Source organism: Kryptolebias marmoratus, linkage group LG16 (genome assembly GCF_001649575.2).
Source record: "Kryptolebias marmoratus isolate JLee-2015 linkage group LG16, ASM164957v2, whole genome shotgun sequence".
NCBI lineage: Eukaryota > Metazoa > Chordata > Actinopteri > Cyprinodontiformes > Rivulidae > Kryptolebias > Kryptolebias marmoratus.
The window spans coordinates 5,149,451-5,174,489 of NC_051445.1; the positions used below are offsets into that span (position 1 = coordinate 5,149,451).

At 37.4% G+C, this 25,039-nt stretch overlaps 3 protein-coding genes across 4 annotated transcripts; 1 reads left to right on the top strand and 2 right to left on the bottom strand.

Moving 5' to 3' along the window:
• Window positions 1-6: 6 nt before the first annotated feature.
• On the top strand, window positions 7-2,814 carry LOC108243214 (frizzled-5-like). Its single transcript, XM_037980310.1, has 4 exons — window positions 7-54; window positions 745-1,101; window positions 1,657-2,022; window positions 2,452-2,814. Exons 2-4 carry the CDS (start codon window positions 922-924, stop codon window positions 2,812-2,814), a joined length of 909 nt encoding a protein of 302 aa, XP_037836238.1. The 5' UTR covers window positions 7-54; window positions 745-921.
• A 239-nt stretch (window positions 2,815-3,053) lies between these two features.
• Window positions 3,054-19,164, bottom strand: LOC108243236 (NACHT, LRR and PYD domains-containing protein 12-like). 2 transcript variants are annotated; one of them, XM_017428541.3, is made up of 18 exons: window positions 19,084-19,164; window positions 16,937-17,036; window positions 16,688-16,792; window positions 16,320-16,374; window positions 15,473-15,698; window positions 14,482-14,581; window positions 14,227-14,316; window positions 14,002-14,091; window positions 13,801-13,905; window positions 13,415-13,451; window positions 12,837-13,056; window positions 10,862-12,659; window positions 10,592-10,765; window positions 10,311-10,484; window positions 10,095-10,141; window positions 8,512-9,600; window positions 4,646-7,291; window positions 3,054-3,977 (listed from the first exon to the last, which is right to left on the bottom strand). In XM_017428541.3, the coding sequence occupies exons 2-16, from the start codon at window positions 17,023-17,025 to the stop codon at window positions 9,071-9,073; spliced, it is 3,840 nt and encodes a 1,279-aa protein (XP_017284030.1). In that variant the 5' UTR covers window positions 17,026-17,036; window positions 19,084-19,164; the 3' UTR covers window positions 3,054-3,977; window positions 4,646-7,291; window positions 8,512-9,070. The 2 variants fall into 2 exon arrangements, with proteins under 2 accessions (XP_017284030.1, XP_037836335.1); XM_037980407.1 differs by lacking the exon at window positions 19,084-19,164 and having other exon boundaries at window positions 16,937-19,073.
• Window positions 19,165-20,166: 1,002 nt separating this feature from the next.
• Window positions 20,167-23,632, bottom strand: sri (sorcin). The gene is made up of 8 exons (XM_017428490.3): window positions 23,327-23,632; window positions 22,150-22,194; window positions 21,901-21,970; window positions 21,635-21,678; window positions 21,384-21,531; window positions 21,129-21,242; window positions 20,859-20,917; window positions 20,167-20,520 (listed from the first exon to the last, which is right to left on the bottom strand). Exons 1-8 carry the CDS (start codon window positions 23,372-23,374, stop codon window positions 20,494-20,496), a joined length of 555 nt encoding a protein of 184 aa, XP_017283979.1. The 5' UTR covers window positions 23,375-23,632; the 3' UTR covers window positions 20,167-20,493.
• Between the last annotated feature and the right edge of the window lie 1,407 nt (window positions 23,633-25,039).

Here is a 25,039-nt window from a genome sequence, read left to right on the forward strand (position 1 = left end):
CATTGGCCTGAGTCGTTAAGGTGTGAAGCATTTACCACCGAGTCATGTGAACAGGTAACTCTGCTCATTAGAAAGTGCTGATTAAAACCTTTGTTCTACCTGAAATGCTCTCAGCCTTCCAGGTAGTTACAGTTTTGATTCACATTTCTCCTCAGAAATCAATTTTTGATTCAAGGTTTACAGTACTGTTAAAACCTGCAATATAATGATCTTTAATTGCCAATTTTTTGTTTTATGGTTTTTATTATTTTTTCTCTTTTGCATCAGTCTTTAATAGTTATCCCGTTACGAGAAGAGGTATGAAATTCTCAGGAAAAACAGTAAAAATCCAGCAAATTAAATCTCCATGTTTATTTTGCCAACTCTAAGATGGCACAATAAACCCTTCTAGCCCACCCACCATCCCTCTCTTCGAACTGGTGACTCATAAAGCACACAATCACAACCAGATGTCATGTGTGCCGTAAGGCTCTTGGTCACTTGGACTGGAATTTCTCAGAGCAGAGCCCCTGCTGTGAGACCACTTTGGTTTTCATTACGTGTCGAGCATCATATTGTTCTGTGACCTTACCGGTGGTCTTAAATCAGCACCTTTTCTGTAGAAACTTCATTGGTGGACTCTTTCTCCACCTCCTAAGAAAAGCAGCACGTTGTAGTTCCAAACCTCCTTAACCTTTTAGAGACAACACTGAACTAATTTTAAGAATCATGAAGCACTTTTTCTTAGCTTTTGTGTGTCTGCAGGTTCTTCCTCAACTGGTGGAAACAATAAGAAATGACAAGACAAAATGCAAGCCAGTAACAACCAGCTTTTGTTTGGGATTGGGATACAATTCTACCCTTCATCCAAGTGGAGTTCAAGGCTTCAACCTGCAGCAGATTCGTCAGATTGTAGAGACGGCCTGTTCACCTCAGATTGCAATGCTCATGTGTCGTGTGGTTGTACCTGAATGCAACCCAGAGGATGAAAACCGCGTGAAACCCTGTCGAAGACTCTGTGAGAAGGTCAAGAGAGAGTGTGAGTCCCCCCTGAGAGCAAAACGACTGTACTGGCCAACAAAGCTCCGCTGTGAAACTCTACCTGAGTCTAACTGTGTGCAGGTGAGAGGTTCTTTCTGTTTGTTTTATATTATCAAAGGAATGTCTAATGTACAATGTGAAACTATTTATTAGAAATGCAAAGCTAAAGATGAACAGGGGATGTTGCAGCTGTATTATACAAGGTTGTGGGTTCTGTTTCTGTTTTCTGAAAAGTCAACCCACAGTAACAGTTTATTTAATCTGTTATTTTCAGATAAAGTTCAATTTTTTGTGTTAATAAAAAATAATCATGGGGGCTAAAATCAAGTTCTATCTATCAGAGGTATTACTTGGTAATGGGTTTAATAAACCTTTAACTTTGACATCACAATAAGTGTTGTGACAATTACCATGACATAATTATCAATACACACAGAAGTTTAAGTCAAAGTTTTATTTTGGACTACATAGAATGAAACAAAATGTAATGACAATGACCAGCAATAATTAAAGGCCTAGCATTTCTTTTAGGAATACATCATCTGTCTCCTTATATATATATATATATATATATCTCCGAGGTGTGGCATATCTCATTGATGTTTATTTATTTTTCTTTTTTTTTTACTTCTCAAGGATCAGGTCATCCCTGTCACTCAGGCTTCCCCAGCAACATGTGAGACAATCAATGTCCCCTTCTGTAAGGGTCTGCTTTACTCAGAGACCATCCTGCCGAATCTTCTAGGACACAAAACCCAAGATGAGGCCGGCCTGGAGCTGCATCAGTTCTACCCCCTTGTAAAGGTGGATTGCTCCCCTGATCTTAAGCCTTTCCTGTGCTCCATCTATGCACCTAAATGTGTCTTCGGAAAAGCTCAGCCCCCCTGCAGGACTCTCTGTGAGCGGGCCCGAGCCGGCTGCGAGCCGCTGATGAACAGGTTTAATTTTCAGTGGCCTGACACCTTAAAGTGTGACGCATTTACCACGGAGTCCTGCGAAGACGTAAGTATACTTTCTTTCAGTCAGAATCTATATTGATGCAAAACAAATGCTGTCAACAAGGTTTTTGAAGCAGACCATAAGCTGTAAAAATAATTAAAGGCCAAGCAGTTCATGAAGGAATGCATATCGCCTGTCACCTTTCTTAAAAGGGTTTGAATTCAAGATGGCTGCCATAGCCACATCTCATCAGTTCTAAATGTACATCCAATGATTACTTTCAACGAGTTTTATTAAAGTTGGTCCTCTGGTTCATAAGGTATTTTGCTATGGGTGGCAGGCAGAAATTGTTCTAAAAAATCTCAAAACTGAAATCAATGTTGATTAAATCCACATTTAAGTCACTGTAGCAAGAGTAAAAATGAGCCATGTGCATTTATTGTTGATTAAAAAGTGACTTTGTTCCTAATGTAATGATTTCTATTTATTCAGGCTTCAGTCATTCGTGTTGCTGAGACATCCAGATCATGTGAAACCATCACCAGTTCTTTCTGCAGAGACCTGCCTTACACAGAAACTCTGCTGCCCGGCGTTCTAGGCCACGAAACTCAGGAGGATGCAAACCTGGCACTGGAACAGTTTTCTACACTTGTACAATCTGGATGCTCCCCACATCTGAAGTCATTCTTGTGCTCCGTCCACTTTCCCAAATGCGTGTCAGGGAAGGCTGTATCTCCCTGCNGCCATAAATCTGGTCAGGAGGGGAACTGCAGTAACCCGCAGAAACTCTGCATCAACCTGCACACAAGAAAACATTGCGAAATACACTTAAAATTTAAGAATAATGTGAAATAAAGAAAATAAAAAAAACAAAACATTTTCTCATCTATGGGCTTAAGTATACAAAAAGTTGTAAAAAGTGTACCTCTTCCATCTGAAATAAAGCTGGCCATCTTTCCATGAGGTTATCGATGGTTGGCTTCTGATCCACAATCTCTTGCCTCCTGAACTGAAAAGTCCTGGCCATCTTCTCCCGTATGGTTCTCTCATTGTTTCTTATCTTTATTTCAGTCAGAAGAGATGCTCTTTCTTTCTCAAGGTTTTCTGGACTGTCTCCGCTGGGTTGAGGATAGTAATTGGTCTCACCTCTTCTCGCCTTTTTCACATTCTTTGCTGGGAAGGGAGTAGCATCTTCTCGTGATTTGGATTTCAGTGTGTTCACCATGAGCTCAGACGAAAGTCCATGTGACCTCAGCTGAGTGCGGTAGTTGCTCATCTTGCTCTTGAGCTTCAGTTTCCATCCATAACTCTCATTGAAGGAGTCTGGTTGTCTCAGGCAGGGATGTTTCCCTGTCAGAGCCTCTGCAACATCACTCAGGTCTGCATCAGTGGGGTACGCCTTGTAGGAAAAAATCTTCTCTGCCAATCTTTCCAGTATGTCGGACAGCATTTTTGATGAAGGTGTCAGTCTGGTTTGGTTCTGTGCATATTCTGAATTCCCTCGCTGAAGTTGACCTTCTGTTTCGAGGGAGAAAGGCGGGATGATGAATTCCTTTGGCCACGGCTCTTTTCTCAGTCCCTCACTGTCAGAGCTGTGGCTGAGTATGACCGTGTCATCTGTATCAGTGTTTCGTGAGGAAAGGCTTGTGTCTAAGTCACTCAGATCAGATGGGACACTTTCAATGAAACTCAGAACAATATCAGGAGCAGCTTGTATGATCTTGATTGTAGTAAGGTCTTTGATCATGGACGTTGCGCTCAAGTTAACAAATGTTCCACCAAAGTCATCATCCTTGTACTGCAGCCTGATGTCTCCAGAAAGTTTGCATACATTTTTGACCTGTTCAATGAGCTCCTCAACTGTGTCCGGCACCCTTGATAATTCCATCCTCTCAGCGCTTTCGTCACCCAACAAGATGAGGAGTCGGACGGGAGTCGCCATATTGCAAAGTTGGATCTCGAGTTGTTGATGTAGATGCCCTGACAGTCAGTGATGTTCAGGAAGCTGGAGTCAAAACCTGGGTGGCAGGAGAATAAAACGAAAGACAGAAGGAAAGAGAAATTATTAATTCACATTCACAACCACCTTGTGTCAACATACAGATGAGATGAAAGCTTTGAGTTGTAATAAGTAAGGTGCATCAGTGCCCCTTTAAGTTAATCTAATATAAAACAATGCGTATGCACCCCTTTTATATCAGTACAAGTGCCCCTGTCTGTTAGTCCATTGTCACAGTATGTCAGCCCCTCAAGGTTAGTCTAGTCACACGGTTTATCCATGCCACATTAGAGGCAGGTCATGTAATTCTTTTAGAAGTTAATTTCCTTAAAACATGCTGCCCATTGACAAATGTTACCTTTTTCACAAATAATTACCACCACCATGCCATTCTAAATATTCATTTCAAATTTCAAGTAGGCATTTTTGTCACCTAGTAAATACAAGGTTAATACTAAGTAAATATTCTGGAAAATATCCCATTAGAAATATTCAGCACAGTTGCAATGGGCTGCATAGTTGCAATACCCATTCTGCCCACCATGCATACTCTACCTTTAAGTTAGTACAGTGTCAGTTTAGTGCAGATTTTGAAAAGTGATAAGTAGAATGAATTACATTAAAATAGAATGATTTCATGAATATGCAGATCTTAAATGTTAAAAAAGAGAAAAATATTATGCATACCTTAAATTTGAATATATCTTTTCAGGGTAATGAAACGCACTCCTCCCACAGTGTAAGCTACCAGGGGATATGGATCAGTCAGTTCATCTGATTCCACAAGTATTATGTCATTGGTAGGGCTCACTTCAACTTCGAAGGCCCTGAAGTGTTCCCAGTGCCACACTCTCAGTTTCTTAACAATGAAAAAAAGTCTCTCCTTCAGAATAAACATGTGGATGATCTCAGTAAATTCTGGAATCCCTTCCAAAGACCCATGTGCAAGTATCATTCCATTTCTGTAGTTGAATCCATTGAAAGTGACACTTTTAGCCAGGCACACATTATCCATTGTTGGGTGCTTGAGCCGTATAGCTTGTGCAATATCTTCTTTTAACACATCAACAGAAAGAGTTGAGACAGTTGACACTTCCAGAAGAGGTTTTTGAGGGTACATAAATATCTGCTGTGCCATATGAAATTGGTGTCGCTCCGCCAAAGACAGCAAAACATTCTTTAAAGATCTTGTATAACGAACAACTCTTTTAAAAAAACTGTGCTTGGCTTCATATCTCAAAGTCCAAAGACAGACTAATGGTCCAAATTTACGAATTAGCTGAGGATAATGTTCCAAAAGATGATGCTTAGGCAGTAGACGGTAGTCTGGGAAAACCTCTTGAAGTCGAACTCTGTGCTCTGATATCTTGAAATTCAAATACGCGATTGATTCCTCTGTATGGACAGGTGAGACAATAAGCTCCACTAGATCTTTTAAGTCACCCAATATTTTCCATGCTGGTTCATCCACAGGTACCTTTTGGCCGACAAGGAATGAGAAAAACCTTAAGAGACTCCAGTTTTCGTGAGAATTGCCTCCTATTGTCTTTCGAGATGCAAAGTTCAATGGCACTGGATGGGGACAATTAACTTTGTCTGTCCACTTAAAGGGGAAAGCTAGTATGGACTCATTTAAATATGCAAGAGTAAAGTACTTCTTGGATGTGAAAACAGAAAGACAAAGCGCAATCTCTGCCGGTACGATTCCTTCAAATAAATCATGGACAACATCTGGGGGGAAACCCGTGGTAACTTTGAAATGACTGAGTTTCTCAGAGAGGACACATCTCTTCTTGACACCACAGAAATTACTTAGAGAATCTTGTTCAAGGATTTTAAGGTGTTCTGAGTGAATCTGTTCTGTTCTTAATGTAAACACTCCACTATCTACAGTTTTAGTTTGAATTTCTGATCTAGATGCTGTACAAAATCGACACAGGTGACCACTTGAAAAGCTTTCAACAAACCCAGCGATACCATGTGCTCCAAGGTTATCGGCTATCACACACTGGATCGTTCCCCTAACACATTTCCCTAACTTCTGCAAAAAGACACCGTGCTCTTCTAATGAAATTAAATCACTTATGAGTGGCTCGAGTACAGTCTCATAGCCATACACTTTCAAATCATCACTTTTGACTAGAAGAGCCAAGTAAATTGATGACAGTGAAGACTGACAACCAGGGATCAGATTGCCTAAAGTCCAATAGAAGGCACAGATTTTATGTTTTCTCCGTGATGTCCCAATTGGGTTGCAGATTTCGTACTCGTCTACATAAAGATTTAGTGAAATGGCACAGTCTGCAGACAGAAGTGTGTTTTTCTGAAAAAAATCACCATCAAAAGGACAACTATATACTGTTTGATCGCTCTCTGGTGACTGATATCTCTCTCTCAAATGCACAGTTTTTGCCAGAATTACATCTGAATTTAGAATTTGCTGCAATGTTTTCAGCACAGATACATACTGCAATGATTTTTGGTTTCTTTTATCAAGAATGTATTCCAAGGGAGACACTACACAGAATTCTCTTTTATAATATGACTTGCGCTTCCAACTAGTAGACAATGGCCCTTGTTTCCCTATTGCTTTATGAATTGGGTGTGAAGAACAAAGAAAAGTGGCCAATTGTTGAACAACAGATGCTTCCACATGACAATTATTATCTTCCAAATGCTGGTTAATTGCTGCTATACTACCCGGCACAGAGACATCTCCAATGAGATGTTCTAGCTCCTCAAGCAATTCATTTACAGCTGTAGCCGAGACTAAATATGTATGTTCTAATTTAAGTAAAAGTGAAGCTAATTTCAGTTCAACTTCCTTTTCCAAATCTCTTGACTCTTCAGTGGTTAGCTCTATTTCTTCATTCAAGTCATAGTCAGATGGATTGGAAATGAGTGACGTGACAACTATTCCACTTTTAAAGTCATTAATGGTGCATGACTGATGTTTTCTCCATTTATGGCTCCGGAAACTGCTGTATATGTTGGTTTTGTATGAGCAACCATCAAACATACATGGGACTACTTCATATTTTCTCAGATGTTCATAGATATGTTGGAAAAAAACGTGCTCAGTAGAAAGCTGATTGTTTCCACAAATGTAACACTTGAAAGAAGAGTGTCTTTGTTGGGACTCCAGAGAAGGATGATTTCTAGAGAGATGTTTCTGAAGACCATTCCATGTCTTGGACAAACAGGGACATTGTGCGTGGATGCATGGATAGGGACGCCGCCTACCGTGAAACCGATGGTCAATTCTCAAGTGTTTCAGTATCTCAGATCTTCTTGAAAAATGCTTGCTGCATTCTTTGCATTTCCACATCCAACCTAAAAAAAGGAAAGCAGACCAGTAAATATTTAGAAAATGCAATGAACAGAAATCTTAGTTTGTTTAGTTTTAATGACAGTCTGGTAATCTATATATCTAAATACAATGTTGAGTCTAGCGGTAGTAAAGAACATTGAGCTGCATGTTTTGTATGAACTAAGATATACACAGAAATTCATTCATTCAACATCATTATAGCTACTACTGCGCTCTTACAATCAGAGCCACCCTAATGTAAAAATGACTGCAGGCAAATGCAACACTGTACTTGCCCCCCCCCTTTCATTAGAGATTTGCTTTAATAGAGTAAGCTTGGTTGAAGTTGGCATGTTCACTTTTTGAAGCACTCTGCCTGCCACACTGATCTTGCAGACCACTTCGACTGAAATAAAATAAATAAATTAATTAATTAAATCGTTTGGTCCACTTAATCTTGTCTCCACATTCATTAGGTTTTTCTGAACGTTGCAACCCAACAGTTTTACTGGCTCAACGATATTTTAACAATGGGCACGTGCGAAATCACACTTCATAAGATACCTGCCAGCATGCCATGACATATCTCTGAAAACACAATGCATTCGGAAAATGAAGTTCTTAACCTACAGTAAATGGGGCAGTGTCGTGAACAAAATGCATGAAAACCAGTTGTAGAGCCGAACAAAAAGTTTAAGGCTTAACAAGGAGATTCGCTTACCGAGAGCATATCCTGTGAAACCGTTTTAACAGTTGGACAAACCAGCATGGCGAACACTGGGAAACATCACCGACCATACCATACAAGTATAATGCATGCACAAAACACCATTAATTTTCAACGGGCCTCGCTACCATTAACAAACTGGGACTTTACAATCATAGTGGTATAAACACACTAGACTAATTGCTAACATGGCTTTACATGGGTTAAGCTAGTCAAGTTCACCGTGTAGCCGAGCTAACCGTGGTGGAAGCTATTGATTGGTAACGAATTATGCCTACCTTGATTAATTCCAGCTACAACCGAACAATGTACACATAGTTATATTTCTCGTGAAATACGTGTAAGTTCAGAAATTACACCACATTTAACCCAGCGAAAAAGAAAGCGTTTACTGGGATACCCACATTTAGGCGGGACTTTCAGCTTGCTAACCAGGTGACATTAACTCAGTCTTTTGCATTAATACAATTGTAGGCTTGTTAAGACACGTTTACATCAGCTTAGTTTAGTACTTACCGCAGGTTTATTCTTTGATGACGTGCTCGGACGTTAATCATTCCTTCTTCCCCATGCCGAAACGGACGAAGCTCTCCAAGCACTTCTCCCCAACTTCTTCTCACGTGACTCAGATTGAAAATATGACATCATTTCCTTTCAGCATGTTTTGAGAGGAACCAAAATATTTGCTTTCTTCCCTTCAGAAGTGTTATTAATTCAGTCTGAATCAAAATTGACACCTCAGAATGCAAAAAAATAGACTTTCACAACCAAGTCAATTATTTTACATTGTATTCAATGGTAGTTATTAGCTTGAATGAACAACTCTGTGCTACACTTTTTCCAGTGTATTACTGTTGTAGTTTGCGTGCATATCCACTCTCATTCTCTTACTTTGATGCATTGACTGTGTTGTTCTGGGGCTCAATTTTAGCCAAATGAGTTTAAAAATCAGATTTAAATCAGTCACTGATTCATAGTACTGTAAGTTATTTACAAACCAAGGTCCACTTTACATATCAATCATTAAAAACAGATTACTGATTTGTACTGATTGTTCTTTCTAATGTAGTGTTTACTAAATGTGACACAAAGCCAATGAGGAGTTACAGGAATCAGATACAATCCCAAAACCAGGGTACACTGGTTCAGTGAATGTGAAATTGAATGTGTGAAGGTGGATCTTTTTGTCAGAGAAAAGCCTGAAGAAGGACAGAGAGCCATCAGGCCAGTCCAGATAGACCCCCACTCTGTTTGAAGGGGCTCCTTGGATGGGTGTTATTTGGTTATCGTGCAGGACAGAGTGGCCATCATCAGAGCACAGCAAACACCACGACTGAGCATTCATTCCAAGGCAGCTGTCATTACTTCCTCCTTTTCTTCTGATCCCTTTGTAAGTTACTGCAATGCAAACGCTTCCTCGCCACTCAACCTCCCAGTAACTCTGACCAGTGAGGCCATCTTTACACAGCAGCTGTTTCATGACTTCAAATCTCTCTGGATGATCAGGATATGGGTGGTTTTCTGTTCTCACTGTCACTTTTCTGTTGTCAGGCAGGGCGAGGTCTCTGTGTGCTGTGTTGGAGTCCAGTATGAGTTCACAGGCATCTGATGGACAGACAGCAGGTTATTATCTGAACAACCTCCCTGACAGATCATACAGACAACAAATTCATTATATTTATGTTGTTCAGGTTTTATTCTAATTTTGGTTAAAGTTCAGTCTACCATATTTTTAAATAACCGGGGAAAAAATTTAGCTAAACATAAATTGCTGGTTGACAAAACTATTACTCACTTTTCTACAAAAACACAAGGAAACTTTTGTTAAATTTTCATAATGGTGAATGTTGATTTTTGAACAAATGTCATAAAAAGCTTAAATATACTTAGTTAAAGGCATTGTTGAAGAGCAACATATATAACTATTATAAAGCAAAACAGAGCAGAGCTAAGTTGATTATATTGACTAAGAAAGTTTAATTTCATAATTATTAGCTATTCTGTGCATAAATGCTTGAATATTTCTGGAAAGATCATTTTACTCAGAATTTTACTTTTCTAAATTTAGTCACTGATTGTCACGAAAAGATCATACTTACACTTCCCCAGACCAGGTTTTAAAAACTGTGGTCCACCTGGCTCAGTTCTGAAACAAATACATAAGATCAGCAATGAACAAAAAATATTCTGGTTATTTAGGATATAGTTTATACTTTTGTATAGTAAAGCACTGATAAAAATATCTTGATAATAACACAGTTTTTTTCTGAGCTTTTTCTTCAATGAACTCAATGAAATTATTTGTCTGTTTGTACCTGAGAGTCTGCAATGCCCAGCTGGGGTCCTCCAGTCCAGCAGAAAAGAGTTTTATTCCAAATTCTTCTGGATGATTGTAGCTCAGATCCAACTCTTTCAGGTGAGAACAGTTGAAACTCAGAGAAGACGACAGCGCCACACAGCCTTCCTTTGTGATTAAACAGCCTGACAGCCTGCACACAAACATGCAGAAAACTTTAGTAGAAATTTTGGCACATTTTCTAAAAGTTTAGTTTTCTTGAATTATATTCATCTGGTGAACAAACAGGTAAATCCTGACCTAAGAGTTTCCAGTGTGCAGTTTGGACTGCGCAGTCCGCCACACAGCAGCTTCACTCCCGAGTCCTTCAGGTCGTTGTTACTGAGGTCCAACTTCTTCAGAATGAAGCACTTTGATTGCAGACTAGAGGCCAGACCACTACAGCACATCTCTGTCAGGTTACAGCAACTCAGCCTAAAATAACATTATCATAAGACAGAAATGTAGAATAAAAAAAACTATGGTAACTTTTATTTTAATTTTTATTAATGGAGGTGTCTTTTAACTTACACAGCTTTAGTGCAGTTTATGACCACTGTTACCAGGCCCACTAAAGCCACATCTGATTCATAGTAGTTCTTCAGGTCAAACTCATCAAGATTTCCCTCTGAGGAAAGTATAACGTTGACCAGAGCTGCCCACTGAGCAGGAGGCAATTTATCTGTTGGCAGTCTGCCTGATCTCAGTGTTTGCTGGACCTCCTCTATCAGAGAGCAGTCCTTCAGCTCGTTCAGACAATAAAACAAGTTGTTGTTTTTCAAAATGCAAACATTCTGACTAATCTTCTTTTTGATGTACTGAACTGTGTTCTGACTGGAGCTGATTTCTGTTTCTCTCCTTGTCACAAGGCCGTGTAAAAGTGTCTGATTTTTTCTTAGTGAAAGACCCAGAAGGAACCGAAGAAACAGGTCCAGATGTCCATTTCTGCTCTGTAAGGCTTTGTCTACAGCACGCTGGTAAAAGAGATCAAATGTCTCTGCAGAGATTTTGGGTTTCTGGGGAGATGATTGCTCCTCTGACAGCAGATTTACACCAGTGCTGATGAATGTCAGATGGACATGAAGAGCAGCCAGAAACTCTTGAACACTCAGATGGACAAAGCAAAACACCTTCTCATGGAACACCCCTCTCTCCTCCTGAAAGATCTCTGTGAAAACTCCTGAGTACACAGAGGCTGCTTTGATTTCAATGCCACACTCTGTCAGGTCAGATTCATAAAAGAACAGGTTGCCTTCCATCAACTGCTCAAAAGCCAGTTTTCCCAAAGACTGGATCATCTTCCTGGTCTCTGGACTCCAGAGGGAATCTGTCTCAGCTCCACCATCATACTTGACCTTCTTCACTTTAGACAGAACCACCAGGAAGTAGACATACATCTCAGTCAGGGATGTGGGCAGCTCTCTTTTCTCTCTGGCTTTAAATGCATCCTCAAGAACAGTAGCAGAGATCCAGCAGAAGACTGGAATGTGACACATGATGTGGAGGCTTCGGGATGCCTTGATGTGGGAGATGATCGCTCTAGTTTGCTCTTCTTCTGTGAATCTCTTTCTGAAGTACTCCTCCTTCTGTGGGTCATTGAACCCTCTCACATCTGTGACCAGGTCAACAAACTCAGGAGGGATCTGACAGGCTGCTGCAGGTCGGGTTGTTATCCAGATGCGAGCTGAGGGGAGTAATTTCCCTCTGATCAGGTTTGTCAGCAGCACATCCAATGACGTGGGCTTTGTAACATCCGTCAGGATCTCTTTACTGTTCAAGTTCAGAGGAAATCGACACTCATCTAGACCATCAAAGATGAACAAAACCTGGAACTCTTCAAAGTTCCGGATCCCTGCTTCTTTGCTTTCAGAAAAGAAGAGATGAATTAGTCCAACCAAACTAAACTTTTCCTGCTTCACCATATTCAACTCTCTGAAAGAAAATGGAAATATGAACTGGATGTTCTGGTTAGCTTTGTCTTCCGCCCAGTCCAGTGCAAACTTCTGAGTTAAGACTGTTTTCCCAATGCCAGCAACTCCTTCTGTCATCACGGTTCTGATTGGTTTATCACTTCTAGAGAAGGATTTAAAGATATCTTCACATCTGATTGTTTTTTCTGGTCTGGCCGATTTCATGAAAACTCTTTCAATCAGTTTGACTTCATGCTTCCTGTTGACTTGTGTGGTGTTTCCCTCAATGATGTAGAGCTCCGTGTAAATCTTCTTCAGAAGGGTTGGGTTTTCTGCTTTAGCCATCCCTTCAAACACGTATGCCAACCTTTTCTTCAGATTAAATTTGAGTTTGCAGTGACACATGATCACACAAGTTTCTGAAAAAAAAAGTAAAAAATGTTTTATATGCTCACTGATACAGGCCAGCAATAATAATAATAATAATAATAATAATAATAATAATAATAATAATAATAATAATAATAATAATAATAATAATAATAATAGATGTTACATGTCTTTCTGCAGGATGTTTTGAAGTAAATTACTCTTACTGTTCATTATAGAGGAGCCCAGCTCTTCCTGATTCATTCTCCTTAGAAATTGCAGAATTATAGTCAGAAAAGCCTCTTTACTGATCATCTTCTCCTCTTCCTCTTTGCAATCAACCACCTGTTCTTCTTCATTCTGGTTACAAACTCTTTCCAGGTTCAAAAGCTTTTGGAACTTCTTCAGCTCGTTCTTTACAAAAGCAACAATTTTCTCCTCAAGAAGCTATAATAAAACATATATTGTGAATTTAATTTCAGATTTAGAAACAAAGAATCTCAAGTTTGTTTATCTAAGTGTCAAAGAAGTGTTCATAATCAATCTTAAAGCAATCTGTAAAACATGTTTTAGTATTACAAATATCACAGGAAAACTATAAGTGTGTCTTTAGGCACAATCTGGACTAGTCTGAGTGAGGAAATAAATTATATTTATCCTTGCACACAAAAGGGCTTTGAGCTAAAATCAGTTAAGCTACTGATGTTCATTAAATTCATAAAAATAAAAACACAAAAAAAGTGTTAAATTATAACTATTTTTTAGACTAACTGTTTGCTCTTAGTGCATTTAAACAGTTACTAACCTTAAAGACTGAGTCCAGGTTTGCTTTCTGGTGAGCTCTGTGGAGAAGACATGATTCATTAATGTAAATTACTTTACTGATTTAACATAAAACTGGAAAAAAAACACTTTCTCTGGTTTCTAACACATATAAAGAGTACAGACAACAAGCAACTTTAAGATATTTACAGTAATACAGCTAAAATGCTGAATTAGCTTTTAAGATGTTTGATCACTTATTAATCATAATTTGTAAAGGCATTTATGACTGAGAGACCCCATAACAAAATACTATAAATTTAACAAAAAGAGAGTGTATTAGGAACAAGACTTTGCACAACTTTTAATCTTTATAATGCATGCAATAAAAGATTAATAAAAATCAGGTAAACGTAACCAAAACCTTACCTGAATTCTTTACCCTCTTGTTTAAATCCAAGAGGGTAATCCATGGATTTATTGCTCTGTAAGGGTACAAAGTTTGGTGTAGAAGTTCCATTTTTCTTCTCAGCCCTGATCAAAACAGAAGCATTGACCAAAGTCAGATGGAAAAAAAAAACAACTGTGATTACAAAATGATGAAGCAGGTGAAATTTGTATGAATCTTACTGTTTAAAACCAAGAGGGTAATCCATGGATTTGTTGCTTCTGAAGGACACAAAGTTTGGCGCAGCAGGCTCTTCTGATGTTTCCTCAGCCCTTAGAAAAAGTAAAAAAGAAACACATGTTAATGCCAGTTGGAGGGCTAGGAAATGTTATTTAAAAAAGGAGAAGGTGTTTTCAAATAAAATTTATACAAAAAAAAGTGTTTTAGGTTTGTAAAATGAATCTTACTGTTTTAATCCAAGAGGGTAATCCATAGATTTATCACTCTTTAGTGACACACTGCTTGGTGGAACAAATTTGTGTCTCTTTAGCTGAATCCTGAAACAAAAACGCAGTTTGAAATTTCTTGTGAAAATTACCACACACATCATGTTATACCTTAGCTATGTTTGTCATTAAAATGTGATCATCGTTAATTTTCTGCAGTAAGATAATGTTTCCAAACCACCATGTGAAGTTAGATAATTCTTTTTATCATTTTACCTCTCAGATCTGTTCCAGTTGTCACATTTCTCAGATGTTTTATCATTTGAAGGCAAGTAGTCCTCGTCTTTCTCTTCAGATGGACTCACAATGGAATCACCTTTACAAAAACACATCCAACATGCTGCATTAGTCCAGTTTTACTCTACAATGTTGTTACACCAGTCTGCCCAGCTCAGCATCTTCACCACATGGCATTTAAACAGTAATGTAACTTTTAGCTTTACAATTTGGTAGAAAGGTTTATATTAGGGTTGATAACATAAAATTGACAGTAACTACTTAAAAATAATAACTAAAAAATCAACATAACATGGCCTAATAATAGTTTTCTTTCTGACAGACTTTCAGTTCAAAGAAAACAGCAAGTGAAGGTGTGCAGAAGGTCACAGCTTCCTGGTTTTTGTTTGAGAAACACATACAGGTCACTCTGTGGGAGGACATGCTGATAAAAGCTACCAGACTTGAGTACCACAGTACATCCTCAAATAGATATTTGATGCTCAGTAAATTAAAAGGGATTTAAATTCTGCAGTTTAGGATTTTATGATAGATGTTGAACTTGTTACTTTGATTTCATGTTCTGAATTCTTGTGTTGTTGCATTAGTCTGTTTCCTGGTTTGTCTTTGTTCTGTTCTCTCTTAACACCTGATCCTCAGTTGCTTGGTATTTTCAAACACTATTTAGTTTCTTTTTTCAAAAGTCTCATTTGTGGATTTGATATCTACATCTGTCTCTATTCTCTCTGTATTCTATGACTGATCATTTTACAAATGAATCGATCTAGATCTCAAAATCCCATTAAGTTCAACCCATCTTCTCCACACATGTACAGTTATAACCAGAAGTTTACAGACACTCATCTTGGGCATAAATATCCATATATATATATAATCAATTATTTGATCAATGTTTGCACTGAAAAAACAACTTGACATATCTAATAAAACTTTTTTTTTAAATAAACACAATGTATTAAAATTCTCCTACTGTTCAGAAGAGCATCAGCAATCTCCTCTTCATTCATTAGCCTCAAAAACTGCAGAATGATTTTCAGAAAGGCCTCCTCTCTGCTCCTCTTCTCTTGTGCGTCACAAAGAAACTCCTCTTCTTCCTCAAGTTGACTCTGAAAGTCTTTTGAAGAATCGGAGCTTAACAGCCTTTGAAGTTTCTTCAGCTCACTCTTAACGAAAGTAATTGTGTCTTTCTCAAGAACCTGTAATAAATAAATAATGTACTTTAGGATTTACCGGGTATTTACCAGATATGTACCAGATACTTAACAGAGTACATACCAGTTGAACTTACTGTGTACCTACAGATACCAAGTTATATTATGAAGTGACCTGTTACCCTGTACTTACCAGGAACATACCTGGTAAGTACCAGGTATATACTCCATAATACCAGGTATGTACATGGTAAGGACACATTAAGTACCAGATATGTACCCAGTAAGTACTAGTTACATACCTAGTACATAATGGTAATTACCAGGTACATACCCTGTAAATACAGAGCTGTATTATGTATTGCTATCAAGGCCATTAAAAAAGGCTGGTTCCTTTTTGGCAGTCTGACTAACATGTTTTCTCAGAAGAAAGTTGTTTTTTTTTTTTTTTGGGGTTACCACCAGTACAATAATGTAAAAACTGCATCTTTTTGAGTAATAGTATCCAAGTGGTTAATGTTACTGTTTGACTCCAGCACTAAATAAGCAAAGAGAAAGTGATAATGCAGTCCAATTGGTTTGTTGTGAATAACAAAACACAACCAGAAGGCAAACAGTACTTTTAAGAGCCTAGGTAATTATTAGTACAATATTAAAATTACTAACCCCAAATAATGAGTCCGCGTTTGTTTGATGACAGGTGGATAGATCCTGATGAACTCTGTGAAGAAGGCAGAATATTTACTGTGAATATCTCGACTGCTTTATCATGGTAAAGCAATAAAGAAAAGCTTTCTTTTTGAAATCCTTTTGAAATCACTTTGAAATCAATAAAGATCATCCTTGACCCATGAGGTGTCCAGATGTGCAGTTTGACTTTTGTATGTTAAAGGGTTATTAATTTAGAGCTCGGACAAGAAATTCTTCACAGATAGTAGTCCCGTCTTACGTCGGGCATATCAAACATGTGCAAAGAACATGTAGTCATTTTGAGCTACCTGGTCTTTTACACGACTAACATAAAGTTGACTCACCCTGAAAATGAACCATGTTTAAAAACAAGAGGGTAATCCATGGATTTGTTGCTCTGTATGGACACAGCGCTTGGTGTTGTAGAACTTCTGTTTTTCTGTTCAAACCTGGTAAAAAAAAAAAAAAAGAATTAATCAATGTCAGCAGGTGGGCAGTGATTTGTATTCTAAAAATTTACAGTCTCTGTTACTTTTCTTCCAGATTACTGAGGTTAAATGTGGGAAATGAAAAAGTTTCAATGATCATCTCACCTTTTTTGTCTTTTCTGGTTGTCATGGTCTTCAGACAGTTTGTCATTTGAGGACAGATGTGCCTCATCTATTTTCTCAGACTGACTCATTGTCGAATCCCCTTCATAAAAACATATGCAACATGCTGTATTATTCATACACAGTAATTCTGCACCTGCACTGCATAGCCTGTCATCCAGATTATACTGAGTAATTCTAAGACCAACAAAAAAAACTTGGAGCAAAAACTAATTTTTCCAATGTAACACTTTGATTAAAACAATTTTATTACTAAATAAAACCACTGACAACCTAATAATTTCATTAATTTAACAACAAATGTGATTCATCTTTTCACATCACTGTTTGGACATATTCTAATTTAAAAACTAAACTATGAAATGTTATACATTAGTATCTGACAGTTCAATCTATCACATTACACACTAGATCTGTAAGTTTCTTTCAAACATAGATGTTTTAAATTGCAGACAAAAAAAGTCAGATGACAAAAATAATCAGTTAACATTAATGCATCTAAATGCTGCAGCAGGTTGTGGCGGATCTACCTTGAAGTGTCCTGATTTGAGTTTTTTGAGGTTTTTTTTCTGGATTTCCTGTGTTCTGTGTGTTCTTGTCATCTTTGTGACTCTGTTTTGTTGTTATGTGTGATGTGTTTATTTTCATGTGTTTCCTGTGTCACTGTTCACCTTCCCTCAGCTCAGTTGTCCTCCACTTAGCCTGCCATGCCCACCTACACCTGTCTGGAGTTACTAATCAGTCACCTATGTTTAAAACCTGTTCCTCTGCTTTGGGTGTGTGTTTCTGTCTCAGTTATCTTTATCATGTGACATTCTGGTCCTGCTCCTTGTGTTCTTATGTAACTTTTTTGTTTTGTTTGCTGCCATGACAGCTTTTAGTTTTCCTTTTTTATAAATAGATCTTTTTTTCCATTCCAAAATAAGTCTGCATTCTGGGTTTGCCTCGCATGATCCTTCCATTAGGTTTGTTATACATCTTGTCTCAAAGCTGACAATCAGCTTCAATGAGTGAGCAAAACATTATGTAAGTTATTAAATACTATTTTTAAAGTATATGGTTAAATGTTAAAGACCACTTAGGGTTGACTGTCCAGGGAAACAGGGAATGTGGTAAAGAGGTGAAGAGAGTCCAAGCAGGATGGAGGGGATGGAGAAAAGTTCCAGGAGTGATTTGTTACAGAAGGGTGGTTGTATAGTTTGGAGACATTGGGACTGACAAAAAGACAGGAGACAGAACTGGAAGTGGCAGAGCTGAAGATGTGGAGGTTCTCCTTGGGAGGGACGAGGATGGACAAGTTTAGGAATGAGGTCATCGGAGGTCCAGCACAGGTTGAAGGACTGGGAGATAAAGTTAGAGAGGCCAGACTGAGATGGTTTGGACATGTGCAGAGGAGGGACAGCGGGTATACTGGACATGGAGGAAGGTGGAGTGAGGACAGAAGACACAGAAGACAGAGTTAGATGGCGGAGGACGACTCGCTCTGGCAACCCCTGAAAAGGGAACTGCCGAAAGAAAAAGAAGTGATAATTTAATAAAACAACAATAAAACAGACACATTTTGTTCTGGGTTCAGTTTCTATCTGTAACAGAAAGGTGTTAAAAACAGATGGATGTGCTTGTTTTCTTTGTAGTTCAGATGGATCTTTTTATAGTTTGACATCATCTCCTATGAACTCATTTTATAGCCTAAATTTAGACAAAACCTCGAGCTCACTAAAGGTTTTCCAATTGTACAAATATTTTCCTAATATCCCAAACCATAAACTTCCTACTTGCATGATGTAACATTTCTACCCATTTTGAATACACTTACTAGCTTTACTAGAATATTTTACCTATTTTATTGCAAATTACAATGTTTTCACAACATTAATCACTATTTGCAAATTATATCCACCTATGAGAAAACCATTCACATGAAACTAAAACTGATTAGATGCATTACACATCAGCAGCACATTTCATAATTTCCCTTAAGAGCATTTGAACGGGTCTAATTAGTTTGTAAACATTACCGTAAACCTATAGCAGCACAATTCATGAGAATTCAGTGTTTTATGCTTTTCATATACAAAGGAAGTTATTAATGAAGTAATAAGAACAGAGTTACGTTTTTCTTACTTTACCTCGTCTGGGTCCATGAGAGGTTTGCAATCCAAAGAGAAGTCTAAATAAAAGAAAAACGTACCTGTATGCCTTTCATTTCCTGGAACAGGTGACCTAACAGGTCTTTCAGGATTGGACTTGATGTGCTCCACCTCTGCGCTCACCTTCAGTAATCAAATGAAGCCTGTGCGAGGTGCTTTTGACTTCTTCACCAAAAGTCAGAAAAATACAGCAATCTATTTTTATCAGAAGTACAAAAGACGCAGTAGTTTAAAATAATTCTGTGTCAATACTGATTTTTTTTAACATAAGAGGAATTTCGTCAGTAATTATCTAATCAAAATTCTAATGTAAATATAGATTTATGAGGAAATAAATTGCATAATATTTAAATTGCTCTCTTGGTCTCAATGCTATCAAGTACTTATCCAGAGTTTGAAGCTGCGTATCTAATGACTCACAAACCATAAATAATTTCTTATTAGTGTGGCATAGATAAAATAGTAAACATTCTCTTAAAACTGTCTAAATTCTCAGCTCACAGGAAGGTTAGGCTGTCTGAAGTGAACAGTGAAGATGGATGCATTTTTACGTTAAATTAAACATTTTTCGTCTGAAATGTCTGAAAAGACAGTTTAAGATGGATGCATCACCGGTATAAGAGATTCAAATAAATCCTCATCATATTCTGTTTTGCCATGCATGAAATTCTAAACATTTCTCAAAGTAGTTTTTTACAGGTTTTAACTAAACAACTTTTAATATGTAGAGCTGCTCCAACTTGCTGCTCTGCCCTCATGTGTCTCCTTAAAGCTCTGGTTCTGGTTCTACCTGGGAGTCTGAGGTTCCTGCAAAGTATTTCAGTCGTTAAAATGTTCACTTCTGGACAAAAATCTCTGATGTTGTTTCTGGAAACCTGCAGGAGTCAACTTCCCAGCTGAAGGGGTTCATGGGGTCATATTACCAGACGCTCCAGCGTTAGTTCGCTTCACTTTCCACATCTTTTACTTTTTAAAGGGTCATGCATCCTCTTTGGCACATATTAAAATCTCAGTTTAACAGAAAAATGATTCTTCAACAAAAAATAAAAGACAATAATCAGCTAATTTTAGTATGTGTTTATTACTTTTATACATATTGACTGACATATGTTAAAAACTGACATGATTACTCTTGTTGTAAAAGGCTTCAGATCTGAGAGTGTTAATAATGCCTTCTATTACTCAAATGCTTGTCAGTGGAATAACTAGATGTTAAAATATCATTAATAAATTGTTGGAGTAAGAATAACAGAATGGTCCCGGTGACATGGAATGTGACATTTGGACCTGGTTTGTACAAAAAAAGATTACAAGTAATTAATAAGTAAATGTTGTTAAGATGAAAACTTTAAGATGTCTGCAGGTCCCCACAGGAAAGTCTGGTCCTTTTCATACGCTCATGGTGACCTGTATAAACTAAGAAAAACAGAGACATGTTCAGGGTTAATTTGCAACATTGGTGCTGAATCTCAAAGAAAAAGGGGGTATACATTTACGTATATCAGTTACAGCTTTTTATCTAGAAAATAATAAGTGTTCAACAAGCATCCATGACAGTTCAGTCAAGTTCTGACAATGTTTCTTCATATTATGAATCAAGCAGAAAGTAAGATGTGTCTGCTCAGTTTTTATACGTTTTATGACAGAAAATACAGCCAGTACATTTAACTAAACACTACATATGATTGTAAACCAGAATTTGGAAGCAAATAAGTTTTAGAAAGTGAAGAATCATATTTCTTGTGAAAACTTACATCATCATACTGAAATGAAGCATTTCCTGTGTGGGTCGTATCCCTTCTCCGGAACTGATCTAAAAAATCAGACAAACTTGATGAGTTTTGGTGATTTATAGTTTTTTTGGCCTACATTGAACATGTGGTTATCCCAACAACAGTTCTCACACAAGCTTCTAAAACACAGTCAACCAGCTAAACGTGATTCATCACAACAAGGTAAACAGAATATGATTATTCTATCTCCTCAACAATCTCAGTCTGCAAAGCATTCCTCCACCCACTCACCTGTCAGGGCGCGGAGTCTCACACAGCAGCTCACAAAATCATCGAAAGGAATTCTGCCATGATTGCTGTAGCGCTTCATGATGCAGTTCATAGCTTGAGGACTTAAGTTGTAACCTGCATGAACATGCACAAAAATCCCTTTATCCGACAAGAGTGACTTTTAGCTGATAAGAAAGACAAATGATTGAAATATTTAAAAAACTAGTTTGTGTATATGTAGTGTATTGTATTTCTAATCCCTGAATTTGTTCGTACCCATTGATCCAATCGCCTGCTGCAGTTCGTGGCCCTCTACCGCCCCGCTGCGGTCACGATCAAAGGATCCAAAGGTTTGTTTCCAGCCATTCAGAGCCTGACACAGATCCTTGAACTCATTAAAGCCCATGGTGCCAGACATGTCCCTCTGAGAAAGCACTTTCAGTCAAGAACCTCTCACTCACTATTTTGTATTTTATTTTTTTAACAAAGCACGCATCTCCAACTACTGGCAGAAGTCTAAAGGATACATCCAGCATGTTAATCATCAGTCTGCAGGTATCCAGGCTGAAAGCTGTAGGAAAAAGCAGTCGTAATCAAGACCATGTCTACACCTGAACAGGTAAGTTTTACAAAAACAAAAAAAAGTAAGATAATAAAACTCGACCGACTTTATGATTACAACATCTCAGGAAGGCTTTAAAAGCACCCACTTAAAATTAAACAAATTTATTTTTTATATAATTGTATATTTACTTAAGCATGTAACATATTGAGTAAAAACAGTTGCCCTTACGTTGGTATGAGCCAGACATCCCAGACTGTGTGAGGCAGCGCTGCAGCTCATCGGCAGAGATCTGTCCATCCTGACAGAGTTTCAGGAAACAAAAACAAGAAGATCCACAGCAGAGTCAAATAACTGCCAGGGATTGTACAAAGTTTTACAGACACATTAATATTGCACTTCATGTTTCCAAATCTGAGCCACATTGTGTATCGAGGTGAGGGGTAATAACTGGGTTTGTTTGTTGTGTGACGGTCTTACCTGTCCGGCAACGGCTGAAAAATAGCCATAGAGAGGATCTTGTTGCTGGGAGTCAGAAAGAGAAAAAAAAATTAATTATAAGATTTAGCAGGTTTGTTGGTATCATTTTATCTTTGCTTGGTCATTTGGAACTAGAATAAAAAACAGAATATAAATTATTTCACTTTCTATCAACTTACAGGTTATTTTGCTCTAAAGTCGAGGTAGTCTACATGTTACAAACACAAAAATAAATCATGAATAAGTTACCAGCTTCTATCAGCTCAACAGAGGGCAAGTATATGAACCACTTATAACTAAAAAAGCATAAGACTGATTTATTTGATTTATGTTTACTACTGAAAAGACCTAAAAGATTTACTTAAGTATCTACTGTTTGTGCCTCATAAAGATACCCCACCTCACCTCACCCTCAAATGTGCTGTAGTGTCAGTAATTAACTCACACACACCTCATGTAAATACTTTAGACTGTCTCTGCGATAAACACTTCACCAATCAGATCAATCAGTCGACAAGAGTTTAAAGTTCAACTAAAGAGAAGAAAACTGCTAAGAAAAACAGGAAAAACCTCAATGAAACCAACTTCTGCTGAGCAAAGCGGCCCTTATCTGAATGTATTTACAGAAGAAATGAAAAAAATAAAAAATAAAATAAATAAAAAAGGGAAAGTAGACTTTGATTCAGTGACTTATTTTATACTCGTGATATTTGCCTTCCAGTTTAGTTGCTTTATGATCAAGTCATAAATGTGACACGTTCACGATTCTGCACAATATTACAAATAAGTTTTGCTCCAACTTAACCAAGAGCTTCATTATATTCAGTTAATATTAAAGAACAAATGTGTTGGCTGAAAATCTGAATTGATTCTTGGGTAAAATTGCCATCTTACAACTTTTACTGGTATATTTAAAGTCATTGGGTTCATTTTTGCTAAATAAGATGAAAGAGTTTTCTTCTACCACCCCACGGGTTCACTTTTTTATTTTGAAATTATTATTATTATTATTATTATTATTATTAAACAGCCCTGCAGAAGTTAATCCTGAGAAACACTTTGTCTTGCTGCAACTTCCGGTTTATGTGAGCAGGGCGCCCACCTCGGGGCGTAACGAGAGTCTGACATTAATTTCACAATTTAACCTTTTTTTCATCACAGTTTTAGTGTTTCTTACCATCCCTGGAACTCCACCGGGTGGTGCACCGTATCCGGGATAGGCCATTTTGATAACAACTGGCAAAACAATGAACTTTACGAGATAGCGTCCTTCAACTGGGAGGGCGTGTCTTCCTAAAAAAAATAATAAATAAAATGAAACAAAAACGGAAATGGTTTAACAGCTAACAGCTTAGCTTGAAACACAGAGAGGAATCAGCATGTGAACAAACTAGAAAATAACTGCAGAAGTGAGTGGACGTAAAGTAGCATCCGGATTATCAAATATCCGACTTCCTCAGCTCGAGCGACCCCGCTGTATTCTGATTGGACGGCTGTGGCCACGTGATTTCAAGCTACAGGCACAAATTTAAAAATATATAGTCAAAAAATGATGCTTATATAAATAATAGATCATTTATATCACCCAGTAATATTATGAACATAATACTTAAAACACTTAGGCTAAAAATGAGCTTTTAAACAAACGATAAAAGTAAATAACAAGCAAACAAAAACATCATATCAGAGGACACTTATGCAACTCCAGATGTGCGCTGCATATGGAACAAATTCAGTCATTTTAAAAACCTTGACTTTGCTAAAAAGTCAAACATTTACCCAAGACATCTCGAGGATTTTGACACATGCTTTGAATTCTTTAGACCTTCAGACCAAACTCTTTTTACACATCCGTTAACACAACTATTACACAATTTACAAGAACTGGAACAATGTATGACGATGGCCATACACTGTCAAAACAAGGGACTTTTGAACATCAGGAACTGGAATTTAAGTATTTACATTAAACTGAACATAACATACGTGACATGGAACATGCCATCTGCCCAGAGAAAAACCTTTTCAACGATATCATTGACCTCTGCTGCTAAAATACTGAGGAGGATTTCAACAAAACTCTTAAGACAGTTGGCAAATTATCCAATATCCACTTTAACAACAGAAGCAGGTTTGCCAACCTTACCAATATTCAAGAACATTTAATTAAATTAAAGAACCTATTCAGTGTTATAGCAATATCAGAGACTGGGATCAATTCAGATAAGGGAGTAGACTTTGAATTATACTGATAAAACTGAACTGTGAGAACAGGTGTGGCCTTTTTGTGAATAAAAGTCCTAAATACAATGTAGAAAAAATGACAGTAGTGATCCAAAACTTATTAGAATCTATACCAATAGAAATAAATATGGAAAAATAGAAACATGTTGTTGTGAGCTACATATGCAGAGCTGGTTCTAATATTGTATTGTATTTAGGGATTAGATGGATAAAACATTTATTGAGACAATTCAAAAAATAATATTATTTTGTGGAGATTTTAATATAGATCTCCTAAAAACAACTAGGGGAGTTTACTAACACAATATAAAATTTAAGTTTGTATCTAAAAATGACAAAAGTACCTGAACAGAGCAGGATCACAACTCTTTGTGCAGCTTCAATAGATATGTTTATTTTTTTACTAATGCTATAGAGAACAAAACGGTTAGTGTGTTATTAATAAACATCATCTGTGACCACTTCCAGGTTTTGTATTATATGATAATGTCTACAAGAAGAAGAAAAAGGATAAATCTAATGCTTTTAAAAATGTTTCACTACAATAAAACGTATGAAGAAAAAGGTTGATAAAGCTTGTGAATTATTTCTGAAATAATTAAAACTACTATATAACAGACATTGCCCCGGTATACAAGATAACAAA

Excerpts from the sequence above, each read along its gene's own strand:
- LOC108243236 (XM_037980407.1), bottom strand. The coding sequence starts at position 17,073 with ATGAATAATACAGCATGTTGCATATGTTTTTATGAAGGGGATTCGACA. Across the intron at positions 16,375-16,687 it reads AAACATGGTTCATTTTCAGG|AGTTCATCAGGATCTATCCA; the intron begins GTGAGTCAACTT and ends CCTTCTTCACAG. Across the intron at positions 10,766-10,861 it reads ATAAACTGCACTAAAGCTGT|GCTGAGTTGCTGTAACCTGA; the intron begins GTAAGTTAAAAG and ends ATGTTATTTTAG.
- sri (XM_017428490.3), bottom strand. The coding sequence starts at position 23,374 with ATGGCCTATCCCGGATACGGTGCACCACCCGGTGGAGTTCCAGGGATG. Across the intron at positions 21,971-22,149 it reads TTTCAGCCGTTGCCGGACAG|GATGGACAGATCTCTGCCGA; the intron begins GTAAGACCGTCA and ends AAACTCTGTCAG. Across the intron at positions 21,679-21,900 it reads GATGTCTGGCTCATACCAAC|CTTTCAGCCTGGATACCTGC; the intron begins GTAAGGGCAACT and ends TTTTTCCTACAG.